This window comes from Podarcis raffonei, chromosome 13 (assembly GCF_027172205.1).
Source record: "Podarcis raffonei isolate rPodRaf1 chromosome 13, rPodRaf1.pri, whole genome shotgun sequence".
Lineage (NCBI taxonomy): Eukaryota > Metazoa > Chordata > Lepidosauria > Squamata > Lacertidae > Podarcis > Podarcis raffonei.
The window spans coordinates 25,721,422-25,746,273 of record NC_070614.1 but is presented as its reverse complement, the minus strand read 5'-3'; the positions used below and the strand labels follow the sequence as shown (position 1 = coordinate 25,746,273).

The 24,852-nt window shown below is 45.5% G+C and overlaps 1 protein-coding gene across 2 annotated transcripts; it reads right to left on the bottom strand.

Annotated features, from left to right (window-relative positions):
* Nucleotides 1-7,208: 7,208 nt before the first annotated feature.
* On the bottom strand, nt 7,209-15,861 carry LOC128399500 (keratin, type I cytoskeletal 10-like). 2 transcript variants are annotated; one of them, XM_053361033.1, is made up of 8 exons: nt 15,094-15,861; nt 13,532-13,614; nt 12,730-12,886; nt 11,859-12,020; nt 10,969-11,094; nt 9,712-9,935; nt 8,365-8,723; nt 7,209-7,469 (listed from the first exon to the last, which is right to left on the bottom strand). In XM_053361033.1, exons 1-8 carry the CDS (start codon nt 15,763-15,765, stop codon nt 7,444-7,446), a joined length of 1,809 nt encoding a protein of 602 aa, XP_053217008.1. In that variant the 5' UTR covers nt 15,766-15,861; the 3' UTR covers nt 7,209-7,443. The 2 variants fall into 2 exon arrangements, with proteins under 2 accessions (XP_053217008.1, XP_053217009.1); XM_053361034.1 differs by having other exon boundaries at nt 8,365-8,720.
* Nucleotides 15,862-24,852: the final 8,991 nt, after the last annotated feature.

Here is a 24,852-nt window from a genome sequence, read left to right as displayed (position 1 = left end):
ACACAGTTCTCCAGCCCTGGGATGTGAGCAAAGAGAGGCATATACTAGGTAAAGTGTGTGTAACGATGTATACGTTATTGCAAATATCAGGAAAAAATGCATTCTATCAAGGAAAATTGCTTTGCAAAAAAAATGTGTAAACTGGGGGCAGGGATTGAGCCAAAATGCAAACAAAGTTTCATGAGCGCTTTTAAACTTGCAAACTGGTGTGGAAATGTGGAGAAATGAAGTTAAGGATTTAAAATGAGAGAGAGATAAATGGAGGGAGGTGGGGGTTGACAGATCTGCCCATCCCTGCTGGAAACCAATTCCTGGGGTTAAGTTCTCTCATTCCTGAAACTATTTCCTTCGATAGCAGTTTGCCAGCAGCACTTCATTAAATTCCGTGCTGCGAAGGAGGAGCAGCCTAGCCTTGGACTGAACTCTGTTTGAACCTCAGGATGGGCTCTTTGCTAGAGCTCATTGTGTTCCCAGCCTGCCCAGTATGCCCCAGTAGGTGATGGGTGATCGCATTCCACATGAGTGGCTTCATCAACTTCTCCGCATACCTCCCTGGCACAAGCTTAAGTTATTAATTCCCTGATTTAAGAGAAAACAAACATGCCTATGGACTTAAGCTGCAGGCTGTTGCTCTTAGAGATGGAATCAATCACACGACGGCAGAGCAAAAGTTTCTCCCTCCCCACCCGGAGAAGAATCACAACCCCATCTGTGCACAGCCCTTATGACTCACAGTCCTTTAGGTCAGTGCCAACCCAAGTTGTTTTGCAACTTAAGGAGAAGGGCAAGGTGGCCGCTAAATCTGCTCTGTATATTTAAAGCAGTACCACTTTAAATATTCATGGCCTCCCCTGAAGAATCTTGGGAACTGTAGTTTTAAAAGGGTACTGGGAGTTGTAAGGAGACCTCTATCATCCTTACAGAGCTACAGGTCCCAGAGTTCCCCACGAAGAGGGATTGAATATTAAACCAATCTGTGAAAGGAATGTTGTTGTTGTTGTTTAGTCGTTTAGTCGTGCCCAACTCTTCGTGACCCCCTGGACCAGAGCACGCCAGGCACTCCTGTCTTCCACTGCCTCCCGCAGTTTGGTCAAACTCATGCTGGTAACTTCGAGAACACCATCCAACCATCTCGTCCTCTGTCGTCCCCTTCTCCTTGTGCCCTCCATCTTTCCCAACATCAGGGTCTTTTCCAGGGAGTCTTCTCTTCTCATGAGGTGGCCAAAGTATTGGAGCCTCAGCTTCACAATCTGTCCTTCCAGTGAGCACTCAGGGCTGATTTCCTTAAGAATGGATAGGTTTGATCTTCTTGCAGTCCATGGGACTCTCAAGAGTGAAAGGAATAGGGTTCTCCTAACAACTCTCCGCATCCATAGCAAGCTACAGCTCCCAGAACCCTTTTTCTAAAAGTTTTTATTTATACTTTTCAAGTTTATACATCTCATTAGTTTTACCATTAATTTAACATTTCAAAGCCTGACTTCCTTCCCCCTCTTTCTGCGGTTCCTTCAATTTATTTTTTAATATCTTCTGCATATCCAGATTCATTTAATTTGCTCATTTCATTATCTACTTTCAGTATATACTCTTATGAAACTGCAGGTTATTTCAACAATCTTGCTAATGTTTTTATCCGTTTGCAATTTATCTGTAAATATTCAGTAAACCATTTCCATTCTTTTGTTTAAAAGTTTGTTATCTTGGTTTCTTATTCTTCCGGTAAGTTTCGCCATTTCTGCCTATTCCATAAGTTTTTGTATCCATTCTTCCTTTGCTGGCACTTCTGCTTCTTTCCACTTTACTGCTGTGGTAGCATACATAAATAAATTTCTATACAATTTAGGTAGTTCTGTCCCTTTAATTCCTCCTAGAATTCTTTGGGGGAAAGCCATGACTATTTAAAATGGCATCATAGTGTTTTTAAATGTAAGGTGTGGATGTGGCCCTGGATGAAAACCATTCCCCCAAACAATGGGCCATAAGAGGCCAAACTCTTTTGAGGCTAGGACTCTCATCTCACTCCACGCTACAGATGCCAAGCCCAGGCAGTTTGAGGGTAGCACGACTGGTTTGGCCATGCTGGGCACCGCACTGCAGCGGTTGCTGAAATAATGCTCCAGAATGAACTACAAGCGGCAGGGGGCATCCAATGTTAGCGTTGCACAGAGCAGTGCTGAAATTTGATAGCCCAAAGTCTGCCACTCTTCTTCCCATAAGGCCCCTCATTCATTTGCCACCATTTGCCTAACTTGGAGACAACAGAGAGGTGAAAGATCATCATCACGGTGCTCGTCTTTGGAAGCAGAGGAGGAGAGAATAATAATAATAATAATAATTTATAATAATTTGTTATTTCTACCTTGCCCATCTGGCTGGGTTTCCCCAGCCACTATGGGCAGCTTTCAACAGAACATTAAAAACAGAATACAGTGGTACCTCGGGTTAAGTACTTAATTCGTTCCAGAGCTCCGTTCTTAACCTGAAACTGTTCTTAACCTGAAGCACCACTTTAGCTAATGGGGCCTCCTGCTGCCACCGCGCCACCGGAGCACGATTTCTGTTCTCATCCTGAAGCAAAGTTCTTAACCTGAAGCACTATTTCTGGGTTAGCGGAGTTTGTAACCTGAAGTGTATGTAACCTGAGGTACCACTGTAAAGCTTCAAACATTAAAAACTTCCCTAAACAGGGCTGCCTTCAGATGTCTTCTAAAAGTGGGATAGTTGTTTATTTCCTTGACATCTGATGGGAAGGTGTTCCACAGGGTGGGCGCCACTACTGAGAAGGCCTTCTGCCTGGCTCCCTGTAAGCTCACTTCTTGCAGTGAGGGAACCACCAGAAGGCCCTCGGAGCTGGACCTCAGTGTCCAGGCTGAACGATGGGGGTGGAGATGCTCTTTCAGGTATACTGGACCGAGGCTGTTTAGGGCTTTAAAGGTCAGCGCCAACACTTTGAATTGTGCTCAGAAATGTACTGGGAGCCAATGTAGGTCTTTCAAGACCGGTGATATATGGTCTCGGCAGCCACTCCCAGTCACCAGTCTAGCTGCCGCATTCTGGGTTAGTTGCTGTTTCCGGGTCACCTTCAAAGGTAGCCCCACGTAGAACACATTGCAATAGTCCAGACAGGAGATAACGAGATCATTCACCACTCTGGTGAGACAGTCTGCACACAGGTAGGGTCTCAGCCTGTGTACCAGATGGAGCTGATGGACAGTTGCCCTGGACACAGAATTGACCTGTGCCTCCATAGATAGTCCAAAATAACTCCTAGGCTGCACCCTGCTACTTCAGGGGCACAGTTGCCCCATTCAGGACCAGGGAGTCCCCACACCCGACTGCCCCCTATCCCCCAAAAACAGTACTTCTGCCTTGTCAGGATTCAGCCTCAACCTGTTAGCCGCCATCCATCCTCCAACTGCCTCCAGGCACTCACACAGAACCTTCACAACATTCACTGGTTCTGATTATAAAGAGAGGTAGAGCTGGGTATCATATGCATACTGATGAACAACCAGCCCAAACCCCCTGATGATCTCTCCCAGTGGCTGCATGTAGATGTTGAAAAGCATTGGGGAGAGGACGGAACCCTGAGGCACCGCGCAAGTGAGAGCCCAGGGGTCTGAACACTCATCCTCCAACACTACTTTCTAGACACAGGCCAAGAGAGAAGAGGAAGTTGGAGAGATGGTCCTGGATCCAGAGTCAGATTCACACCGGTGTTGGCTCCAGGTTTTGGGGGAGTGGACCCCCTTTTCTTCCAACCCCCCTATTCCTCTCCAAGGCATTGCTGCCCTAGTCTTCTCCCTCTGTGCCCAGTCTGCCCAGGTGTTGCCAAGTCTCTTCACTCTTGCCACTCCATACAGGAGAAGAAGCAGGACTGGGCTGCTGTGAGTAAAGGGATGGGGGGCGTCAAATGTGGGCCAGTTTGGTCCTCCAAGCATCTCTATCCAACCCTCAAAACTCTCCCATCATTATTCTGACTCCACACATCCATTAAGGGCTTTTGCCTGACTGAGAAGTATTCTTGAACTGTGATAACTTGAATTTTGCTCATCTGGATGGAGGGATATACGTACATGGTGTGTACATGTGTATAAGGGGAAAAAACCTCTGCCTTTTGCATGGCTGGAATGTTCCCTCTTAATTGTTGCATATGTTGCCCCTCCCATTATTTGCCTCTGGCCCCGCCCACCCGAGTTGCATACATTGCCCCTCCCATTATTTGCCTCTGGCCCCGCCCACCCGAGTTGCATACATTGCCCCTCCCATTAATTGCTTCTGGCCCTGCCCACCCGAGTTGCATGCATTGCCCCGCCCATTAATTGCCTCTAGCCCTGCCCAACTGTGGCATACAGCCCTTGGGAAGGTAGCCCATGAGATAATGCAGCCCTCAGAATTAAAACGGTTCCACACCTCTGCTCAAAAGGACAAGTGGTCCCTCTGTAGGTCTATCGATCTTGGTAGAAGCCCAGCAATGGCTGCGCTTGCACAACCGTTTGTTCCATGTTCATGCTGTTTCCCTGGCTGTTAATTTCCACATTATATTTGAACCTTCACAAAATGTAAATGCCACTTCTAGAAATATAGCGGAATACAGCGCATGTTTTGCACATATTTCCATATTATTTGCAAACGGGCTTTGTCTGGAAGCAAACAACACAGAAATGAGAGCTAAAATTGCACCGTATTCCCCCTATATTTCTGAAAGCAGCTTTCACGTCGTGTGAAAGCTCAAATATAATGCAGGAATTAACAGTTAGGGAAACGTTGGGGAAACAGAATAAACTGCCTCGTGAATGTAGTAAATTCAGTGCCTTCCTTTGTGGGCGCCCTTTGCGGGGCCGCGCTAAGCACCTAGGCCCACTTGGGACCCACCAACTGGTTGGGCTGGCCCACCTCCTTGTGCTACTCATTGGAGGTTCCTGCCAAACCTCAGTTAGCCAATCAGCCCTGCAGGGAGGTGGGGCCAGACTGCTTAAATAGGAGGCGCTGTTCAGCAGGCGCTGCTACGGTCTTTTGATGGTTGCTGTTGAAGAGTCGGGAAGGAATTTCCCTGCACTGGCAGGTTTTGCCTTCCCCGTGGCAATTCGTCACAACTTTGGTGGTTTTAAGCCTCGGGCTAAAGGTTTTAAGCCTTTAGTCTATCTTCCCTAAATGGGGGCATGGGGTGTGAAGTGGTGACTCACCCCCCCACCCCCCCGCGGTGGTGATTCCAGGGTCCCCTCTTAAAGGGGCTTGTATATGGGAGTCACTGGCCATACACTGAAAGGTTGTGGGGATATAGGGTGGGCTGCCAGTGCACACAAGCGTCTTGCTGTGCACCCTCCTATATCCCATTCACCCTGAGGAGCCCCAGTTCCCCCCAGCTTTGGGGCTGGGAGGGATACACACCCAATGCCTAAGCCAAGGTCTTCCTGCATCTGAAAGGTTTAATAAAGTTGTCGCCAATTTTAAATTCCATAACATGTAGGCACGAGTCCTTATTCCTTCTGGTGGGTCTCTCGGGGCTGGGCTTTCCCCCCCGGTTCCAGCCCTATCACATGCCGATGATATTTTGAACTCGCTGACAAGCTGCCGCCACTTTGTTTCCAAAGCATTGAGAGATTATTGCTGCTTTCATTAGTATATGAAGTGATAAACTCGGGGTTGTAGCCAGCTTGATCATACTCAGAGGAGACACACTGAAATACAGTGGAACCTCGGGTTAAGTACTTAATTTGTTTCGGAGGTCCGTTCTTAACCTGAAACTGTTCTTAACCTGAAACTGTTCTTAACCTGAAGCACCACTTTAGCTAATGGGGCCTCCCGCTGCCGCTGCGTCACCACCACACGATTTCTGTTCTCATCCTGAAGCAAAGTTCTTAACCTGAGGTAATATTTCTGGGTTAGTGGAGTCTGTAACCTGAAGTGTATTTAACCTGAAGTGTATGTAACCCGAGGTACTACTGTACATGGGCTCAAGTTAGACATGGCTAACTGAAGTCCACTGACTTCCATGGGTCTGCTGTAAAGATGACTTAGTAGGGATGAGACCCACAGTGTACATGCTTATGTGAAACGAGCCAACCAGAAGCAGTGTGTTTGAATGCAGACGGGAATAAACAGAACATTCAAGCAAGACCAGCAGTGACAAAATGTTGCACACCAGTCCAGATTTTAGCCACTCCCATTGGCCCGCCCCTCCTGTTTTCCATCGTGTCCAGGAACCAATCATCATTCTGTAGCCACTGTGTGTGTGTGTGTACACAAATGGCACGATGCGAGAGTGCATGCCATGCCACCTGGTGGAGAACTACTTCATGCGCAGCTCTAAATCGTCACTGGGCACTTGTACATATGGAAGAGAAGTTTCGTGCCCGCCTCGTCCGCCTGACAACCAGCAGAAAGAAACTTCCTTCGCTACATGCCACGGGGTTTATGAAAGAGGCTTTACCTGCTAAGTCCTGAAGGTGTCACTCTTTATGTGTTTTTTGTATTATCTACCATATGCTGCGGCTCCAGCTGAGCTGGATGAACTGTCCCACTATTATTTCTTTACTTACAGTATTTATATCCCACCTCAAGTACAGGGTTCACATGCTCCTCATTTAATCCCCACAACAACCCTGTTAAGTAGGCCAAGTTGAGGGGTGGTGACTGGCCCAGGGTCACTCAATGAGCTTCATGGCTGAGTGGGGATTTGAACCCTGGTCTCCCAGGCCCTAGTCCAACACTCTTGCCTACCCTTCCTTTACATATCAGTTAAGTACCATCTTTATTGTCTTTTTGGTACCTGTTGACAACCAACCTCTCCCAGCAAGCCTTCCGAGCGGAGATTTTTATCCCACCCTTTATCTGTACAGTGGAACCTCGGGTTAAGAACTTAATTCATTCTGGAGGTCCATTCTTAACCCGAAACTGTTCTTAACCTGAAGCACCAATTTAGCTAATAGGGCCTCCTGCTGCCACCGCGCCATCGGAGCACGTTTTCTGTTCTCATCCTGAAGCAAAGTTCTTAACCCAAGGTAATATTTCTGGGTTAGCGGAGTCTGTAACCTGAAGCATATGTAACCTGAAGCGTATGTAACCCGAGGTACCACTATATAAGAAATGGACTATTTCAAATGTCACCATGTAAGCCTGGTATAATCGACCATTAGCTAAGACTGTGTACATTTGGAGGCACACATCAAATGCTTGCTTGGCGCAATTAACAAGGAGACACAAAGTTGTTGTTTTTTCTGATTGCATCAAGCAGCAATGGAGCTTTATTAGACAACCCTCATCAATGACACAAGTCACGTATTGGCCACTAACAAGCTAAAGCAAGACACATCCTGCAAGGAAGACCTCTGAAGAACGGAACAAGCAAGCAGAAAGGGGCACAGGGGCAGGTGTGCGCTTCCTATATCAGCGGGACCAGTTGGTGGGTTTGAAGTTGGAGCGACGACAAAGGACAAATGGTTAGTCATAGGATTTCCTGCCGTGTACTGTTGAGAGAGAAAAGGGAAAAGGTGAGTCTTTAGGGGCACAGGAATGAATAAATGACAAAGAATGAGGTGTAAGTTACATTCAACACCAACATGTGAAACTTGCTTTCTTACTTCCTAAATGCAGCGCGGTCTGCACAGATTTGGCCTTTTGTTCTAATAGAATGAAAATGCCTGCGGTCACATCCACACCATCCATTTAAAGCACCCTTATGCCAAGCTTAACAGCCATGGCTTCCCCCAAAGAATCATGGGAACTGTAGTTTTTTAAGTGTGTCCTAACAACTTATAATAGATCAAAGTTCCTGGGATTGTTTGGGAGAAGATTTGATCATTAAAAAGTGGTATAATCATGCTTGAGATGGATGATGTGGAAGTGACCTGTGAGACGAATATAGGGAATTATTTTGCCGCCCCCTCCCCTGATGTCTTCTGGACAAGATTATTCCCTCTAATTCAGTTTGGAGCATACTGAGAAATGGAGCATGCAAGGTCTAATTGTAGGGTAATTGAAGGTTCCCTCATGAGAAGAGGCTACACAGCTCTAGATTAAATCCCAGTGTGGTTTCCATCATCTCCCACAGGCTACCCTAAGACAAGGATAAGGCACATTGCCTAGAAAGATAGTGGGCAAACTGCCCACAGATTCTGATGCATGATCATTGCCTCTGCCTCTCATTTGCTACACGTCTGGCGGGCAAGGGCTGCTTTGTGACCGCTTAACGCCTGCATGTGCAACACTCCCCAAGGTTGGCACATGTTTTTCTTATAAAGCTAAATGGACCTTATGGCATTTGGAGCAGCCCTTCCTGGTTAAATATTCCAACTGCCTGATGCAACGAGGAAGGAAAGGGAAGGCATAGAGGATCAAAATCCCCCTTCTGAGGGTTTTTACCTGGTTTGCAGGGCTGTACAGGCATGGGGTAGCTCTGGCCACCTCCTCCCATTTGTCCACCGCCACCGCCGCTTCCTCCGCCGATACAGGAACCGCCGCCACCACCGATACTTCCGCCGCCAATACTTCCGCCACCAATACTTCCTCCGCCGATACAGGTACCGCCGCCGCTTCCGCCGCCCATGCCTCCGCCGCCCATGCTTCCTCCTCCAATACCGGAACCACCGCCGCCGCCAATGCTTCCGCCACCAATGCTTCCGCCGCCCATGCCTCCTCCGCCAATTCTGCCGATGCTTCCCCTTCTACCACCTCCGTAGCCACCTCCGTATCCTCCTCCTCCTCCTCCTCCTGATGAGCTACTGGGAAACAGAAACATAACCATAAAGAACACTGCAAACCACTTCACAAAGCAAAAATATATATAACGTGGACTATGCCTTGTAGATGGAACGTTGACGCTCATGCCAAATACCCTCATTTGGTCTGGGAGAAGCCTCTGCCTTGGAGGCTGTGCAGTCGGGATAGATAGGATTGGGCTTGATAAGGGTTGGGGCCCTCCAAGTGTTCTTTGGTTCCCGTTACGTCCAACCCGCATGGCCAATGGTCAAAGATGGATGGGAGCAGGCAGTTCAATGACATCTGCGAGGCCACAGATGGGCTAGTGGTCCGACTAGTTTTATACTTTTAACTCGTCACACCTATCCACCCCTGATTTCCCTCCTTGGTACAGAATGTTCTAGGACAGTGTTTCTCATCCTGTGGGTCCCCAGCTGTTTTTGGACTACAAGTCCCATCATTCCTAGCCAGCATGATCAGTGGTCAGGGATGATGGGAGTTGTAGTCCAACAACATCTGGGGACCCATGGGGTTGAGAACCGCTGTTCTAGGATATTCTAAGAAGTCAGTGGCCCCTGGATGCTCTAGAACAGAGTTTCCCAAACTTTGGTCTCCAGCGCTTTTTGGACTACAACTCCCATCATCCCTAGCTAGCAGGGCTAGTGGTCAGGGATGATGGGAATCGTAGTCCCAAAACAGCTGGGGACCCAAATTTGGGGAACACTGCTCTAGAAGGCCTCCGAGTCCCTTCTTGGCAAAATTTTGCTGCAAGTGGGTTCACAGAGATACACGGTTCTTTTATTTATAGTACTGGGATGTTTGCAATGAAGAAGTGATTCAGTGATTCTGGAGTGCTCTAGAGCCTGGAAGCATCCTTTGTAGATGGTCCCTCCTTCCCTCCCTTATTTGTTCCTGGCATGTAGGGCCTTCCCTCTTTGGCTATCTCTTGTTTGTGGGCGAGTTTTCACAGCAGTGGACTAATATCCCCAATATGGCCTACAGTCAACATACATTTCTTGCTGTCCTTCCTCAAGCAGCCGGCGGTACTGGCAGATCTCCTGTTCCAGGCGAGTCTTGATGCCAAGGAGCAGCTGGTACTCCTGGCTCTGGCTCTCGATCTCGCATCGGATGCTGCCGAGCTCTGATTCGATTGGTTCAATCATGACCTGAATCTGTTGCAGCTGCATGTTGTACCGACGCTCTGTGTCGGCCAAGTTGCTTTGCAGAGACTGGATCTGATAAGAGGGAAGGAAAACAGTGAGATGACCTTCAGGAATGGTCTACCTCCTTCCCATTTTTCAGGTTCTGGTAATTCCCACCCTCGCCCCACTTTAGCAGTCATGAAGAACAGGTGATGGTGCAAATAGAGATGGGAAAGAAATTCAATCCAGGTCTCCTTTAGAAGCAAATCTATCAAATCTGCACTTTCTGAAACAAGATGTATCCTTCAAAATCCACACTTTTCCACATATTGCAATGCAGTACTCAATTAGTGGTTTTTTTTTATAAATGCATGTATTAGGGCCAAGTGTGCATAAAAATGAAGATATTCATCAAAATAACATACAAAAAAAGCATTATATTCGGGTAAATGCAAAAATGTGTATATACAAAAATGTGCTCATTGGGGAAAAATTGCCATTGAAATGCTGGTGAATTTTCATGAGGATTTTTTTTAAAGCGTAGAGTGCTGTAGAAATTACTGAAAAGCAGAGAAATGGGGAGAACCAACACTGACAGGTCCTTCCACCCCTAGGTGCAAACCAAGAAATTGTCTGACCAAGCCATCCCAGCTCATTGGCAAGGAGAGCTCTCCTTGGAGTTGGGCAACTTCATCATAACTTGGGGATATCTAGCCATGGTAGCATGGGGCAGCCAGGTGTCTTCTCAAGACACCCTGTGGATGATCAGGCAAAGGCAAGCACGGACCAGCCAGCTGATTCACCTGTCGCTTAGAGCCAGGGTGGAATTGTCTGATCTGGCTATGCCAGGTCGACTGTGGGAGAATTATTTCCCTAGCTTGCAGGGAACCACACAGCTGTTAACTTATATAGCTAATATGTTTACTCTTTTTGCATATCTCATTATGTTAATAAAGCTGCCATCCATTCATCCTGTTTACACCTTGCTTTTTCATTCCTCTGCTCGGGCGGGGTGTGGGGAGGGTAAGGGTAAGAAACAACTATACCTTGATGCAATACCATGTTTTTAGCGGATGTAATAAAGAAAACACCCAGACATATCACTTTTGCACATGTAACCACATACCATGCTGAGTTGGGATTGCAGCTCAATCTCCAGGGTCTGATATTCTCGTCTCAGTTCTGAGACTTGCTGGTTGCCGGTATTTATCTCCTGCCCACTTGAATTGACCTGCTGGCGAACCTCCTCCATCTAGTAGACAAAAAGGAAGATATTCTGACTGGCTGGACCATTTGCTTCTTACTGGGAGGCACACATCAAACTTGGGAATGTCAATAAGATGAGAGGACAAGCCAAGGATTGTACTACACAGGTCTACACATAATATTGGGCAATGTTGTCAACTATACTTTCCACCCCTGTGTCTAGAACATGGCTGATTCTCATGTCTCTGTGTCCTATCAACACCAAAGCGCACTATCACCAGTAGGAATTGTGTGTCAGGCTTTTTCCATGACCCCTCTTGAGTAATTTATCTTCCTTCTCTTTTGGGTCATCTCCACCCCACCTCTTAGAAAGCACCAAGCATTGGGCATCCTTCATGACAGCTATATGGGGCAGTATGCCATGGAAAGCCAGTTTCTGGTAGCAACAAACTTTCCCATTGGCCTTCGTCTCTTGCTTATAGGCTTCCCAGAAGTTGCTGGCTGTGGGAAATGGGATGTGAGGAACATCTGAACCTGCAGGACTCTCATTACCTTTTAAACCTGCTCCCCTTATTTCAGCTCACATTTTTCATACACTCTTCAGATCGCTTCCATTGGCCCTAGAGTGGTCTTCTTAACTATGACAAGAGCTGTGGACAGTTGGGGAGCAATCTACTAAACGCACCCCAGCTACTAGCATCAACCCCCTTCCCCCCCTTAGATTAAGCCTGTCACCCAGGTTCCTCTCAGTATGGTGGATATAGTTCATCTGCTGTCATCTATCTTCTAATCACTGGAAAGACCACTTGCCTTGGATTCGTACCACTGTTCCACCTCTCTGCGGTTGTCTGCGATGATTCTTTCATATTCAGCCCTGAGCTGATCAAGACGTTGTTTCAGGTCCGCACCAGGGGCAGAGTCCACCTCAACGTTCACATCGCCACCACGCTGGTTTCTCAGGCCTCTCAGGGTCTGCAAGGGGAGGGGGAAGGAAAACACATCATGAAATGAAATCTGCCTCTTCCCCCCCAAAATCCCCCACAATTCTTTTTTAAAACAATAATAATAATCATGAAATTCTGCTAATGTGTCTTGAGAATGGCTCTATGAAACATCAGATAGAGGAGGGGTGGGGAAAGAATTGGGCCACCTTCAGCCAAGGCATCAGCAGGTCCCTGAAGCTAGGACTTGAGGGGTGTCAGTAAGGGATTCAACCCAGTTACTATTATTGTTTATTAAATCTGTATCCCTTCATCCCTAGATCTCAGGGCAGTTCACAACATTCAGTTGCTAACACTCAGCACTGGCCAACGAAAGGAACTGCAGGGAACCTTCCTGCATGGGGATCCTTAAATCAAGCTAAGCCAGGGTTGGTCAGTTGAATCTCCCTCAGAGCTGAAAAGTGGGCGTGGGGGACCACTGGCCTTCCAGAAATATTTCTGGACTACAATTCCCATCATCTCTGAGCGTTGGCTGTGGTGGGTGGGGCTGATGAGAGTTGGAGTCCAACAATATCTGTAGGGACACAGATATCAAGTATTTCTGGTACCATACAATGCATTCATCACATTTTGCACCCCAAACTAAATTGTTGGTTGCTACCTTTTACCCCCTGAAAAACCCTCATAGGAAGCTCAGAAGGTTGACTTTTTGTTCGTTGTTTGTTTGATCTCTGTATTACCTCCTCATGGTTCTTCTTGAGGCAGATCAGCTCCTCTCTCAGAGACTCAAACTGCATCTCCAGGTCAGACTTGGCAAGAGTCAGCTGATCCAAGAGGGGGCGCAGCCCATTGATATCAGCCTCCACGTTCTGATGGAGACCTAATTCAGTCTGGTACCTAATGCACAGGAAAGGGAGTAGGGTGGAGAACAGTGACTGGCAGGCTTCACAAACGTTATTTTTCTTATCACATGTCTCATAATTACATGCCTGGGTTAATTGCATGTCTATGGATTAAACATGATTTTTTTCTTCCCATGCAGAAGGTCATGCAGAAGAAGATCTCAAGTCCAATGCCTGAGATGCTGGACAGCTGCTGCCAATCGAAACAGTTGCATTGTAAAAGATGGCCAAAGGTAAACAGCAGCTTCCAATGTTGCTACCTGGGTCTGAACTCCACCTGTTTGGTTAGATTTATGTTTTGATGATTTTGTAGGATGGATTGAAATCTGCTCTGGGCACATGGAAATCCAGGTTAATACATCCACTGAGGTGCTGTCAAGCTTTTTTCAAAGAGAAAGCCCTCTGGGGTGGGACAGATAACGCTCATTGGCCATGGAATGCTGTTCAAATATTGGAGAAGGGAATGGAAAACCTGGGGTCTTGGAATAGAAGAAAAGGCGTTCTGTGACCTGTAATCATTTTGTCACAGGTTCCATTTCCCATTTGCACTATCATTAGCCACTTTAAGTTTCTTTGAAGAAAAAAGGGATATAGATTTCAGCTACGTCTGAGGAAAGTAGGTGAGAAGAGTTATACTCACTTCATTTTAAAATCTTCAGCAGTCATCCTGGTGTTATCAATATTCAGAAGGATTTTGTTGTAATCATCTGTTTCACCAATAAGCTGGAAAAAGAGGGGAATGTACATGTTTATGCTTAATTCCTTCAGACTGTCGGAGATGACAATGTAATAAAACACCATGCTGATTGTGTTGTGTTGTGTTGTGTTGTGTTGTATCATTAGCATACTGCTCTTCATAAGAAAGCACAGACTGGTTTGCAAGTCAAGTCGCAACATTCACAACAGCAATAATTAATAAAGGCAATATTAATTATAATCTCAAAGCCCATTTTATAAACTCCATGCAACAGTGAGACAGGACAACATGTTCTATAGATCAGAGGTCTCAAAGGTCTCTGGAAGGCAATATCTCAAGGCCCAGCGTCCTGTCTACCTAGAACTGACTTAGATTGGCTTGTCTACTAGAACTGGGCCCAGTCTGCACTCTGCATTCAAAGCAATATCATACCTCTTCAAACTGTAGTACGTAAAGGAATTTGGAAATTGTTAGGAGGCTCAATTGTCACAAGGCTCAATTTCCCAGAGTTCCTTGGGATGAAATATTGGCTGTTAAACCACTCTGGGAACTGTAGTTCTCTGAGGAGAATGGCGGGCCCCTTAACAGCCCTCAACGCCCTTGCAAACTTCAGTTCTTCATGGGGAGCCATGGCTGTTGAAGTGGTATGATACTGCTTTGAAGGTCTACTGCAGATGGGGCTGTAGTTTCTGGGCAGATCTTGATATGTTTGCTGTGCATTCATTTGAAATGATGAGAGGGGCAGTGGGTATAGACTGGGTATGCATTGTTGCTGAGAGTAATTGGTGAATACTCAAGCTTGCTTGAATTAGCAAAGGTTATACAATGGGGTGGCCAGCATGGTGCCTTCCAGGTATGGTAGAAGTCCAACTCCCATCATCCCCAGCCACTACGGCCAATGGCCAGGGATGATGGATGCATATTGAGAACACCATGTTGGCTGCCCATGATGCACATGGCTTTTTAGAACAGCAGGTGCCTCATCCCAGGCAGTAATCGTGACCATGTCATTTACAAGGCGTTTAAGTTATACCTAGTCAGTAACTCTCATTTTGGTGACAGGATGAAACATTTTTTAAAAAGAAATCCAAGGCCTTGTAGGTAAAAAGGTAAAGGACCCCTGGATGGTTACATCAATGAGGGTTGTGACGCTCATCTTGCTTTCAGGCCAAGAGAGCCAGCGTTTGTCCACGGACAGTTTTCTGGGTCATGTGGCCAGCATGACTAGACTGCTTCTGGCACAACAGAACACCATAATGGAAACCAGAGCGCACAGAAATAACATTTACCTTCCCGCAACAGTGGTACCTGTTTATCTACTTGCACTGGAGTGCTTTCGAACTGCTAGGTTGGCAAGAGTTTAGAGAAAGCAACAGGAACTCACTCCATTGTAGGGAGTCGAACCACCAACCTTCCAGCAATCCCAAGAGGCTCAGTGGTTTAGACCACAGCGCCACCCGCATCCCTAAAGCCTTGTAGTACTTGTTCAAAACAAAATAGCATACCTCATTGTAGAGCTGGTCAATTTGCTGGTAATATTGGCTGTAGTCCCTTGGTCCAGCTACGGTTCCATGCTTCTGGTACCACTCTCTGATCAAGACCTCAAGCTGATCATTTTCATCTTCCAGGCGTTTCACCTGATCTATGTAATTAGCCAGGCGGTCATTAAGGTGTTGCATGGTGGACTTTTCGTTGGTGTTGAAGAGGCCTCCCTCACCACCGCCGATACCGAAGCTGCCACTGCTGAATGGGTAGCTGCCTCCGCCATAGCCTCCACCGCCATAGCCCATGCCGCCATAGCTTCCACCACCATAGCTTCCACCGCCATAGCTTCCACCACCATAACTTCCACCACCATAACTTCCGCCACCATAGCTTCCACCGCCATAACCACCACCATAGCCACCGCCATAGCTGCTGCCGGCATAGCTTATTCTCCCTCTGCTTATCCTTCCACAGCTGCCACTGCTGAAACCTCCTCCTCCATAGCCACTTCTAGATCCTCCTCCGCCATAACTACCACCAGAAAACCCTCTGGAGGACCTGGAGGATGAGCTTGTGATTTTGATACTTCTACCGCCGCCGCCGCTGCTGCCCCCGCTACCTCCACCACCAATGATTTTGCAGCTTCCGCCACCGCTGCCTCCACCGCCACCACCCTTAACACCGCAACTCATAGTGAAAGATATGGAGAATCTAAGCCCTACAAAAGCCCCAGTTCAGCTGCACAGCCTGTTTTGAGATTGAGACTGCAAATGATTCTTCCCAGCGGATCCCTACTTATACTTCCCATTTGGGTGTTGCCACAATGGGTGTTCCTTGCCCCTCCCAGGGCATTTGCCAATCTCATTGTTTATGCCAAAAAAATTATCTGCCAAAGGGAGGGGTTTTTGAAGGCTATCTATGGCAATCAAGTGCATGCCTGGGGTTTTGTCACTCTCTGGTGATGTGTTGCTGGGATGGAGATGGAGATGCATCATCATCAGATTTTCCTTTCATCCTGCACCTTGAAGCTGCAGTCTGCTCTGTTTCCAACCCATCAACCATCATGAACACATCAGTAGTGAAGAACATGCAGCCACAAATTTTCTGTGTTGATCTGAAAAGAAAAAAAGTCTTGTTCTTCCTTAGCACTCAGAAGTAGGGATGCTCAAAGATTTCAGCCAGTCCATTTTTGTTTGGTTTTTTTTTTGGGGGGGGTGTTTAGCAAACTGAATTCAATCTGCACTTCCTGGATCAATGCATGTATCAGAACACACTTATCCTTTGGTTTGCTCATTTCTCCAGATTTTGCATTCAGGTTCTCAGCTCCAAAGTGATGCAGGTTGTAAGTTAAAATACATTCCACAAAATTCAGATTTTTAGATTAAAATGCAAACCAAAAAAAAGTGCATTGAGGGGGAGGGAAATGCAAAATAATATAATAATATTGATGCTGTTTTGAAGGAAAACCCACAGATTGAGGGAGAAGGATGACAGAACAGATTTACGAAAGAGCACAAGAGAAACTGACATGAACTGGAAACAGATTAATTGATCCCTCACTACTCAGCAGGGAACACAATGAAGAAATGCCAAATGGAAAGCTAATGGGAATTTAAAATTAGCCTTCTGCATTTTAAACTTTGAGAAGTATATACAGTGGTACCTTGGTTTAAAGAACAGCTCTGTTTACGAACTATTTGGTTTATGAACTCCGCAAAACCGGAAGTAGTGTCCCGGTTTGTGAACTTTACCTTGGTCTAAGAACGGAATCCGAACTGTGGACGGGCACTGGTGGCGGGAGGCCTCATTAGGGAAAGCACACCTCGGTTTAAGAATGGTTTCGTTTTAAGTATGGACTTCCGGAATGGATTAAGTTCATAAACTGAGGTACCACTGTATGCATGTTTTGCCTCACCACCCTGCTCTTCAGAGTAGAATTAAATGTTGTGCCAAGACAATTGTTCCATCATTGCAAGCACAGGAACCAACTTGTGGGGGCTCAGGTCCCTTCTGCCCCCACAAAAAAATATTTGAGGGGACTGCTCCCCACGACCCAAGTTGATGGACATTGGTGCCTCCCCCACCCCATGCTTGGACAACAAGCCCTTTTCCCTATCCACACACGCACACTTTTTCTAAGCCTGCAAAACAGCATCCTTTTTCCTCCAAGTTTTTTCTGTTGGCATTTAATTTTCTTTCAAAGGCGAGAACTCAATCCTGAAAATACAGTTACCATTGCCCAGTTAATTACGTACCCACAATGTTGCATACCCACAAATTGTGGTTGGTTCAGACCAACCTCCCAAAGCCAACATGCCAATATTCAAAAATATACCAGTAAGCTTTTTCCCTCTCTAAAACGTGGACCTACAAACAGTTGTGATTGAAGCAACTATCAGACAGGCTTACTGGGCGTTAACTTATTTGTGGGGGGGGGGAGGTGCAAGGGGAACAGTGTCGTGCCTCTTTTGTTCTTTGGGTTGTGCCGCTGTTTGTCAGATTTAAACAACTGATGAAAGGAGACTCATTTTCACCCTATGTGCCAACCACAGGGAGCACACCCAGAGTTTCCTCATCAATTAGCTCTTTACTAAGACGACCCATTTGGTAACTGAGCAGATTTCTAAACAACCCAGTGTATGATTTGCAAATACCATCTTCAGAGATTTAACCAATACAGTTACTCTAAGCTGCATGGCCAAGCTTATTCTTAAACATAGTTTCCCTGCCTGTCTTTTTTTCATTTGTTTTGGCTAGCCAGTATGAAGGCAAACACTTCCTGTGCCTAAACCTCTTTGGTTCCAGCTCAGGAGGTGCCTAATCAAATATGGATCTCCTTGGGTGCTGGTGATGCAAGCACACTTTGAAGATGTTCCCTCTCTGCGATGATTATCTTGTCACTTGCTATGCTTAATCACTTTGGAAATACTTCCAACTCCTTGATGATTTGGTGAGCACTCATCTCCATTCCACAGTCCGGTGGTTTGGGTAGATATTATCACTAAATGCAAGGTGAATGTAGGGCAGACTAGATCCCAAACTGAAGTTCCACTTTAATAGTATACAGATACACACACATAAATTTGCTCTGCTTCTCAATTTGTCTCCTAAGGGCTGCTTCACATGTTACGTTGAGTGCATATAGCCTCAGTAGCGGGGCTGATCTTCTGGGAACTGTGCTACATCATAGCCCATGGACAGCAACCTGGCTTTTCCTGTTTAGAACTTCTGGAGATACCCTCCAACAAGACAAGAACAATGGTGGCCTTAAACCACACCCTCACCCCTTGCCTTTCAGGAAAAGAGAATCCCAGCTGAGTTATGCTGTTCACCCCTTGTGTTGTTATCTCTGATACAGCTCATTTTGCCAAGCAGCTGGTGGAGGGCAGGCAGAAAATATTAACTTTGAGAAGTAATGTGTAGCCTGGCCTTGCATATGGAATGTTCAATAGTTTATGCTCTGCACCGTGAAGGAGTACTTTCTCAGGGTAGATAAAATAATAATAATAATAATAATAATAATAATAATAATAATAATAATAATAATAATAATAATAATTTATACTCCGCTCTCTCCAGCCAAGACTGGGCTCAGGGCGGCTAACACCAAATATAAAAACAGTTGATTAGAATACAGCTTAAAAAACAAGATTGAAATACAACATTAAAATGCAGCCTCATTTCAGTGGAACTCAATCAAAAACTTTTGGGGGGATAAAAAGTCAAGTCGTCACCAAGGCTAACTATCCAGACTACATGGGCCAGAAAAAAGCCAGGGAAGTCCCCAAATAGGAGTTCCAAAACAGAAGGAGAAAGGAAAAAAGAAAGAGAGGGAGGTATTCAAATTGATTCCAAGCCAAAGGCCAGGTGGAACAACACTATCTTACAGGCCCTGGGGAAAGAAATCAGATCCTGCAGGGCCCTGGTCTCATGAGACAGAGCGTTCCAAGAGCGTTCCACAAAAGAAATGCTTCTTCATGGAGTGCATAGTTAAAATATGGAACTCACTTCCACAAGAGGCACTGATGGCCCCCAAATTAGATGGCTTTAAAAGAGGATTGGACATTTTCCAAACCCATGCGCAGATCTTTCTCATGCTCTAGTGGCAGCCTCAACAAGAGTACCTGACAGGCATCCAGAAAATTGATGGTGTCATATCCTATAGGGGTCCTCATTTTGTTTTCATTCTCCTAATGTTGTGGCAGGCACTATACATGTGCAAGTAATGTCAGAAGTGATGGAGCAGAGGATTATACGGCAGGTTTCAGCAATTCTTAAGGATGGTGGCGTTAATCATTTAACTGTCCAAGTGGAAAAAGAAGCCTATTTTCAGCCTATGTATGGCCTCAGTACAGAAATTTCAAGATGTCCTTGCGATGACAAAACAAATGGAATCCATGAAACGCTACAAAGATGGCGCTTACATCATGTTACCGGAAGCTGAATCTGTAGGGTTCACTGTCTGTATTTCATCAGGTGAATTTGCACATAAATGTACAGAAACAAATGCCATATATATTTGGATTTTTAGAAAATGTTACAGACCTTTAAAATAAGATCAAGAGATTTCAGAAGTGGTGGGACAAGTAGAACATATGCTGTATATGTGGAAATACTGGCAATGTAAAAAATACTGTTATTTGGTGTCTATTAAAGAATTTTTGCTATAAAAAAAGAGAGGATTGGACAAATCCATGGAGGAAAAAGACTATCAATGGCTACTGAATACCAGTTGCTGGAGACCCTTTTTCTAATACCCAACAGTTATGTTTTCCTGTCTGTTCCAGATCTTCCTAGGAAATGTTCTGTAGCCTTTGACAAATTACTTATTCTTTAAAAGCACTGCAATTAATTATAAGCTACCTTGGGCAAATTGAAATTTGATTGTAAAAAAATTAATTCATTCTCTTAGCCGGTCTTATAAATGAGCCTTCCCCCTTTGAGTTGCAGGATGTGTAGCAGCAACTGGGCGAGGTTCCCGTTTTGCCCAGGGACATTCCAGCCACCTTGTACCAACCTGCGCATTTGTGAGCAACCCGGAAAATTAATGGAAACCTGCGATAGAATCTGAGGGGTTGCAACATGTGATGCTCATTAAAGAATGGAGGAAAAAGCTGATGGAGCACATTAGAGCAGTGCATGGCAACAGGACACGGCGTGCAATGACGAGGAGTGGAGCATTGGCTTTCCCACAGCGGGGTCTGTTGATATTGAAATGGAGCTGGCCTCTAGCAGCATTGTGGTCCTGGAATTCTTGTTGAAATACAGTGGTACCTCGGGTTACAGATGCTTCAGGTTACAGACTCCACTAACCCAGAAATAGCACCTCGGGTTAAGAACTTTGCTTCAGGATGAGAACAGAAATCGCACAGTGGCTGCGGGAGGCCCCATTAGCTAAAGTGGTACCTCAGGTTAAGAACAGTTTCGGGTTAAGAATGGACCTCCAGAACAAATTAAGTTCTTAACCCGTGGTACAACTGTATGGAAATATTGGCTCAGTTTGCTTGCAAATAGCTTCAACAAGCCTCACTGTGCCAGACCAATGACTTCTTGAGCCCAATATCCAAGCTTTAGCTAGGACAATATCACCTACCATGTGGTTTCTGACTGGCACTTGACACTCCAATGTATGTCGCAACTTCCAAGGTATTTGAGCTGCTTAAATATGGGGTAGAGGCACTGTTGAAATCAATGAGCTCGGTGGCTTTCAAAGCGTTCTAGACATACTTAGGGCTCCTTGGAAGCTCGTTAGGTAGACCTTGTTCCATAATGGGAGATGAACATCCTGAAAATATGCATTGACTCCTGGTAGCTATTCTACCCAGCCAAAAGGAAGTCTTGGGATGACTTCTAGAAGGCACACTTGGTTTATGAAGGACCCAATAGGTTCTGTCTGAACTGACTATGCTTCATTGAACACTGTTCTCTAATGCTGGGTCTCCAGATGGGGCTGGACTTCAGCTCCCAACATCTTCAGCCAGTGCTCAAGGCTGGTGGAAGCTGTGGTCCAAACAAGATCAGAGTAGCTCAGTTGGTTAAATCATGGTGATGATAATGCTAAGGTCGCAGGTTTGCTTCTCATATGGGACAGCTGCATATTCCTACATTGCAGGGGCTTGGACTAGGTGATCCTCGGGGTCCCTTCCAACTCTACAGTTCTGTGATTCTAATTATGAAACATCTGGGGACCCAAAGGTGGGGGCCACTATCCAAGAACATGCTCCCCAAACATCTGCAACACATACAGACTTTTCAGTAAAGAAGCTGGTGTGGAAATGGTTCCCTGAAGATAGAAGCTCTGAAAAACAGAAAGAAAGGGCATGGGGGGTTTTGGGGACAGTACACTCACTTTTTTCTTAAGGCTGTTTTGGTTCAAGTATATTACCTTAACAGAGAATGGAAAGGAAAATATGGCAATGGCCATTCCTTTTAACAACAGCAGGCTATTGGGTGCATGGGTATAGCTATATACAACACATACCTACTAACCTGCAATATGGCAATCATAAACTAGGACCTGCAGCCCTCCAGATGCGTGGACTGCCACTCCCACCTTCCCTAATCATTGGCTATGCTGGCTGGGCTGAAGTCCAGCAACATCTGGAGGACCTACAAGTCCCCATTTGCGGTATGAATAAATAAAAACTTTAGAACTATAAAGAAGACCCAGTAGGAGCATCCCCTTCTTTTAAAGAAGAAAAGGGGGAGCACTTTCTACCTTCATCCTTCTCTCACCCACCCAACAAGCCTTCCAAAAATTATTAACCGCACTATACTTTGGGCTAGATCCAATCTAATTTAGTTTAAGATGGATCCCACTGAAATCAATGGGTTGTGTAAGTCATGATGTAGATCTCATTTATTTAGATGAGAGCGAAGTGCAACACAGACTGGATTACAACCCATTGACTTGCCTATTGTGGCTTTCATGGTTAGTTCAACTACACAACCTAATTTTCATGAAACTTATTAAGGGTTATTGTTAGGTAATTCTCAGGGTGATGTTGTCCTGAAGACGTCTGCTGGGCTGTCTTAATTATGGCTGGCTCTTAACTGGTGAGTCAGCTGTCTTTTAAAATGGCAATTTATCCCACATTGCATTTAATATCTCAAGAGGTTTTCAGTAACGAGATGATATTATGCAAATTACTTCAGATGTATTGCTCAATCTGGTGTGTGTTTGTTTGTGTATAGTTGGACAGCCTTAGCAAAAGACAATTTAGGAAGTATAGTGAAAACAAATGTCAGTGTGCCTAATGTATATTTTGGCATTAAGCAGCATATAAATTACTATAAATAGATGGACGGGTACCCTGAATATAAATAGATGAATGAATGCATGAGCAACCACCTTTTTAATATCTGTGCCCCATTGTGAGGCTGACATTTCTGGTATAGCCCTTGAACCTAATCCCAAAATTTTTGGTATCTGTTCAGGCTCTGTATCCCCCTCCCCCCGGTCTTAAGATTTTTATTAGATTTTCATAACTTTAACCAATTATTTTCTGGTTTGTTACACATTTCTCCTATGATTTGACTTCCCATCTTTCCTTCCATGCTGTTTTTATACCCATCCCTTTTACATACTGCATAATATCACTCCTTCTTCTTCTTCTTCTTCTTCTTCTTCTTCTTCTTCTTCTTCTTCTTCTTCTTCTTCTTCAGATTTCACCATAAAAGCTCAACAACTTTGGACAAAACTTAAAAAGAAAAAAGAGAAGCTCAACAACTTTTGCGTCCGGTTTTTCACTTTTTGAAATATGGCCACCCTATCTAATACATATCACATATTTCATCTGATACATCTTCCTCTAGTTCATATCCTATCCTTTTCTTTTTGCTGCTCAAATTTCAAATCCTGCCTGCGATTTCATTTGATTATGATATTTTTTCAAATAATCAGAAAAAGGCTTCCGCTTTTCTGTAAACTGACTATCGTATTGATCTCTTATTTTCGCCGTTAACTTTGCTCATTTCGAATACAGTCATACCTTGACTCCCAAACGCCTTGGGAGTCGAACATTTCAGCTCCGATCAAAAACCAGAAGGGAGATTGAAAACCTGCAGCCAATCAGAAGCCACGCTTTGGAAGTCAGACGTTTTGGAAGTTGGGTGGACTCCCAGAACAGATTCTTTTCGACTTCTGAGGTACGACTGTAGTCCATATATTTTTGGATGAAATGGAGAGAGAGACACAGTCATTTAAACTTGATCTCATTTTATTCCCTGCACTATGGAGATGAAAGAGTTTGCTGGAAAGAGGGGCTGGTTATGAATCTCCTCTGAAAATTGTCGCTCCATGGTTTGAAAAGGGATCTACATAGTTCTCAGGATTTTTTTAAGGGGAAGCAATGACTCTTAAAGTGGCAGTTATGGGTAGGTAGCCGTGTTGGTCTGCCGTAGTCGAAACAAAATAAAAAAATTCCTTCCAGTAGCATCTTAGACTTAGAGACCAACTAAGTTTGTTATAGGGATGCGGGTGGCGCTGTGGGTAAAACCTCAGCGCCTAGGACTTGCCGATCGCATGGTCGGCAGTTTGAATCCCCGTGGTGGGGTGAGCTCCCGTCGTTCGGTCCCAGTGCCTGCCCACCTAGCAGCTCGAAAGCACCCTTAAGTGCAAGTAGATAAATAGGTACCGCTCTGGCGGGAAGGTAAACGGCATTTCCGTGTGCTGCGCTGGTGCTGGCTCGCCAGAGGAGCTTCGTCACACTGGCCACGTGACCCGGAAGTGTCTGCGGACAGCGCTGGCTCCGGGCCTCTAGAGTGAGATGAGCGCACAACCCTAGAGTCTGTCAAGACTGGCCCATACGGGCAGGGGTACCTTTACCTTTACCTTTAAGTTTGTTATTGGTATGAGCTTTCGTGTGCATGCACACTTCTTCAGATGGGCATGCACATGAAAGCTCATACCAATAACAAACTTAGTTGGTCTCTAAGGTGCTACTGGAAGGAATTTTTTATTTTGATTCTTAAAGTGGCGCAAGGGTGCTTCAAATGTATGGTGCTGATGTGGTCACAGTTGGAGCTGCAAGCAGAGAACAACACTTTGTTTACGATTTTATCTTGATCTGCTGATTGATTTAGGTGAGTATGGGCGTGGAACAGAGCACCTTGAGAAAGCTGTGTGACTCTCACAGCGCAGGTAACCTTGCCTACGAAGATGCCTACTCAGCTCCCCGAGAGGGATTCCTCCCAGGTGGGGTCATGTTCAGGCTCAAAGCAGAGGGTGCTCTTGAGCAATTGAGCCAAGTGAGTCATAGCAAGCTTATATTCCAAGATGGAATTGAGGGGTATGTGAGAGACCACAGACAATTATGCCTTCCTTCAAAACAAAGCAGATAGCTAAGTTCCTTCCTCTCCATTCAGCCTTGATCAACTCTCCAGGGACTAAGGAACTCACCTGCTCCCCCAGCCGAACCAATCCATGCAGATCAGCTTTCCTCGGGCTTGCGCTAGACGAAATAAATTTAACCCTTCCGCCTACTTTGAGGCTGTGTCTTCTTTAATTTTTCTGCCTTTTGCCACTGTGCCCGAAATTAGTGGGGCAGAAGAATGTGCATAGGGGTCTGGGATCAGGTCCCCCACCTGGGCAGGGGGTTAGCCAATTCTAAACCAAAGGCATTCTCTGCCCCCCACACACAAAGGGCTACCTCTGGCAGAAGTATTTGGAGCAAAATGAAATTAAGATGAACCAACCACACTTGTTTCCCTGATCAGGCTGGGCGCCTTCTTCTTCCAGGTGTCTTCTGAGACAAATGTTTTATAGTTGCGCCCAACAC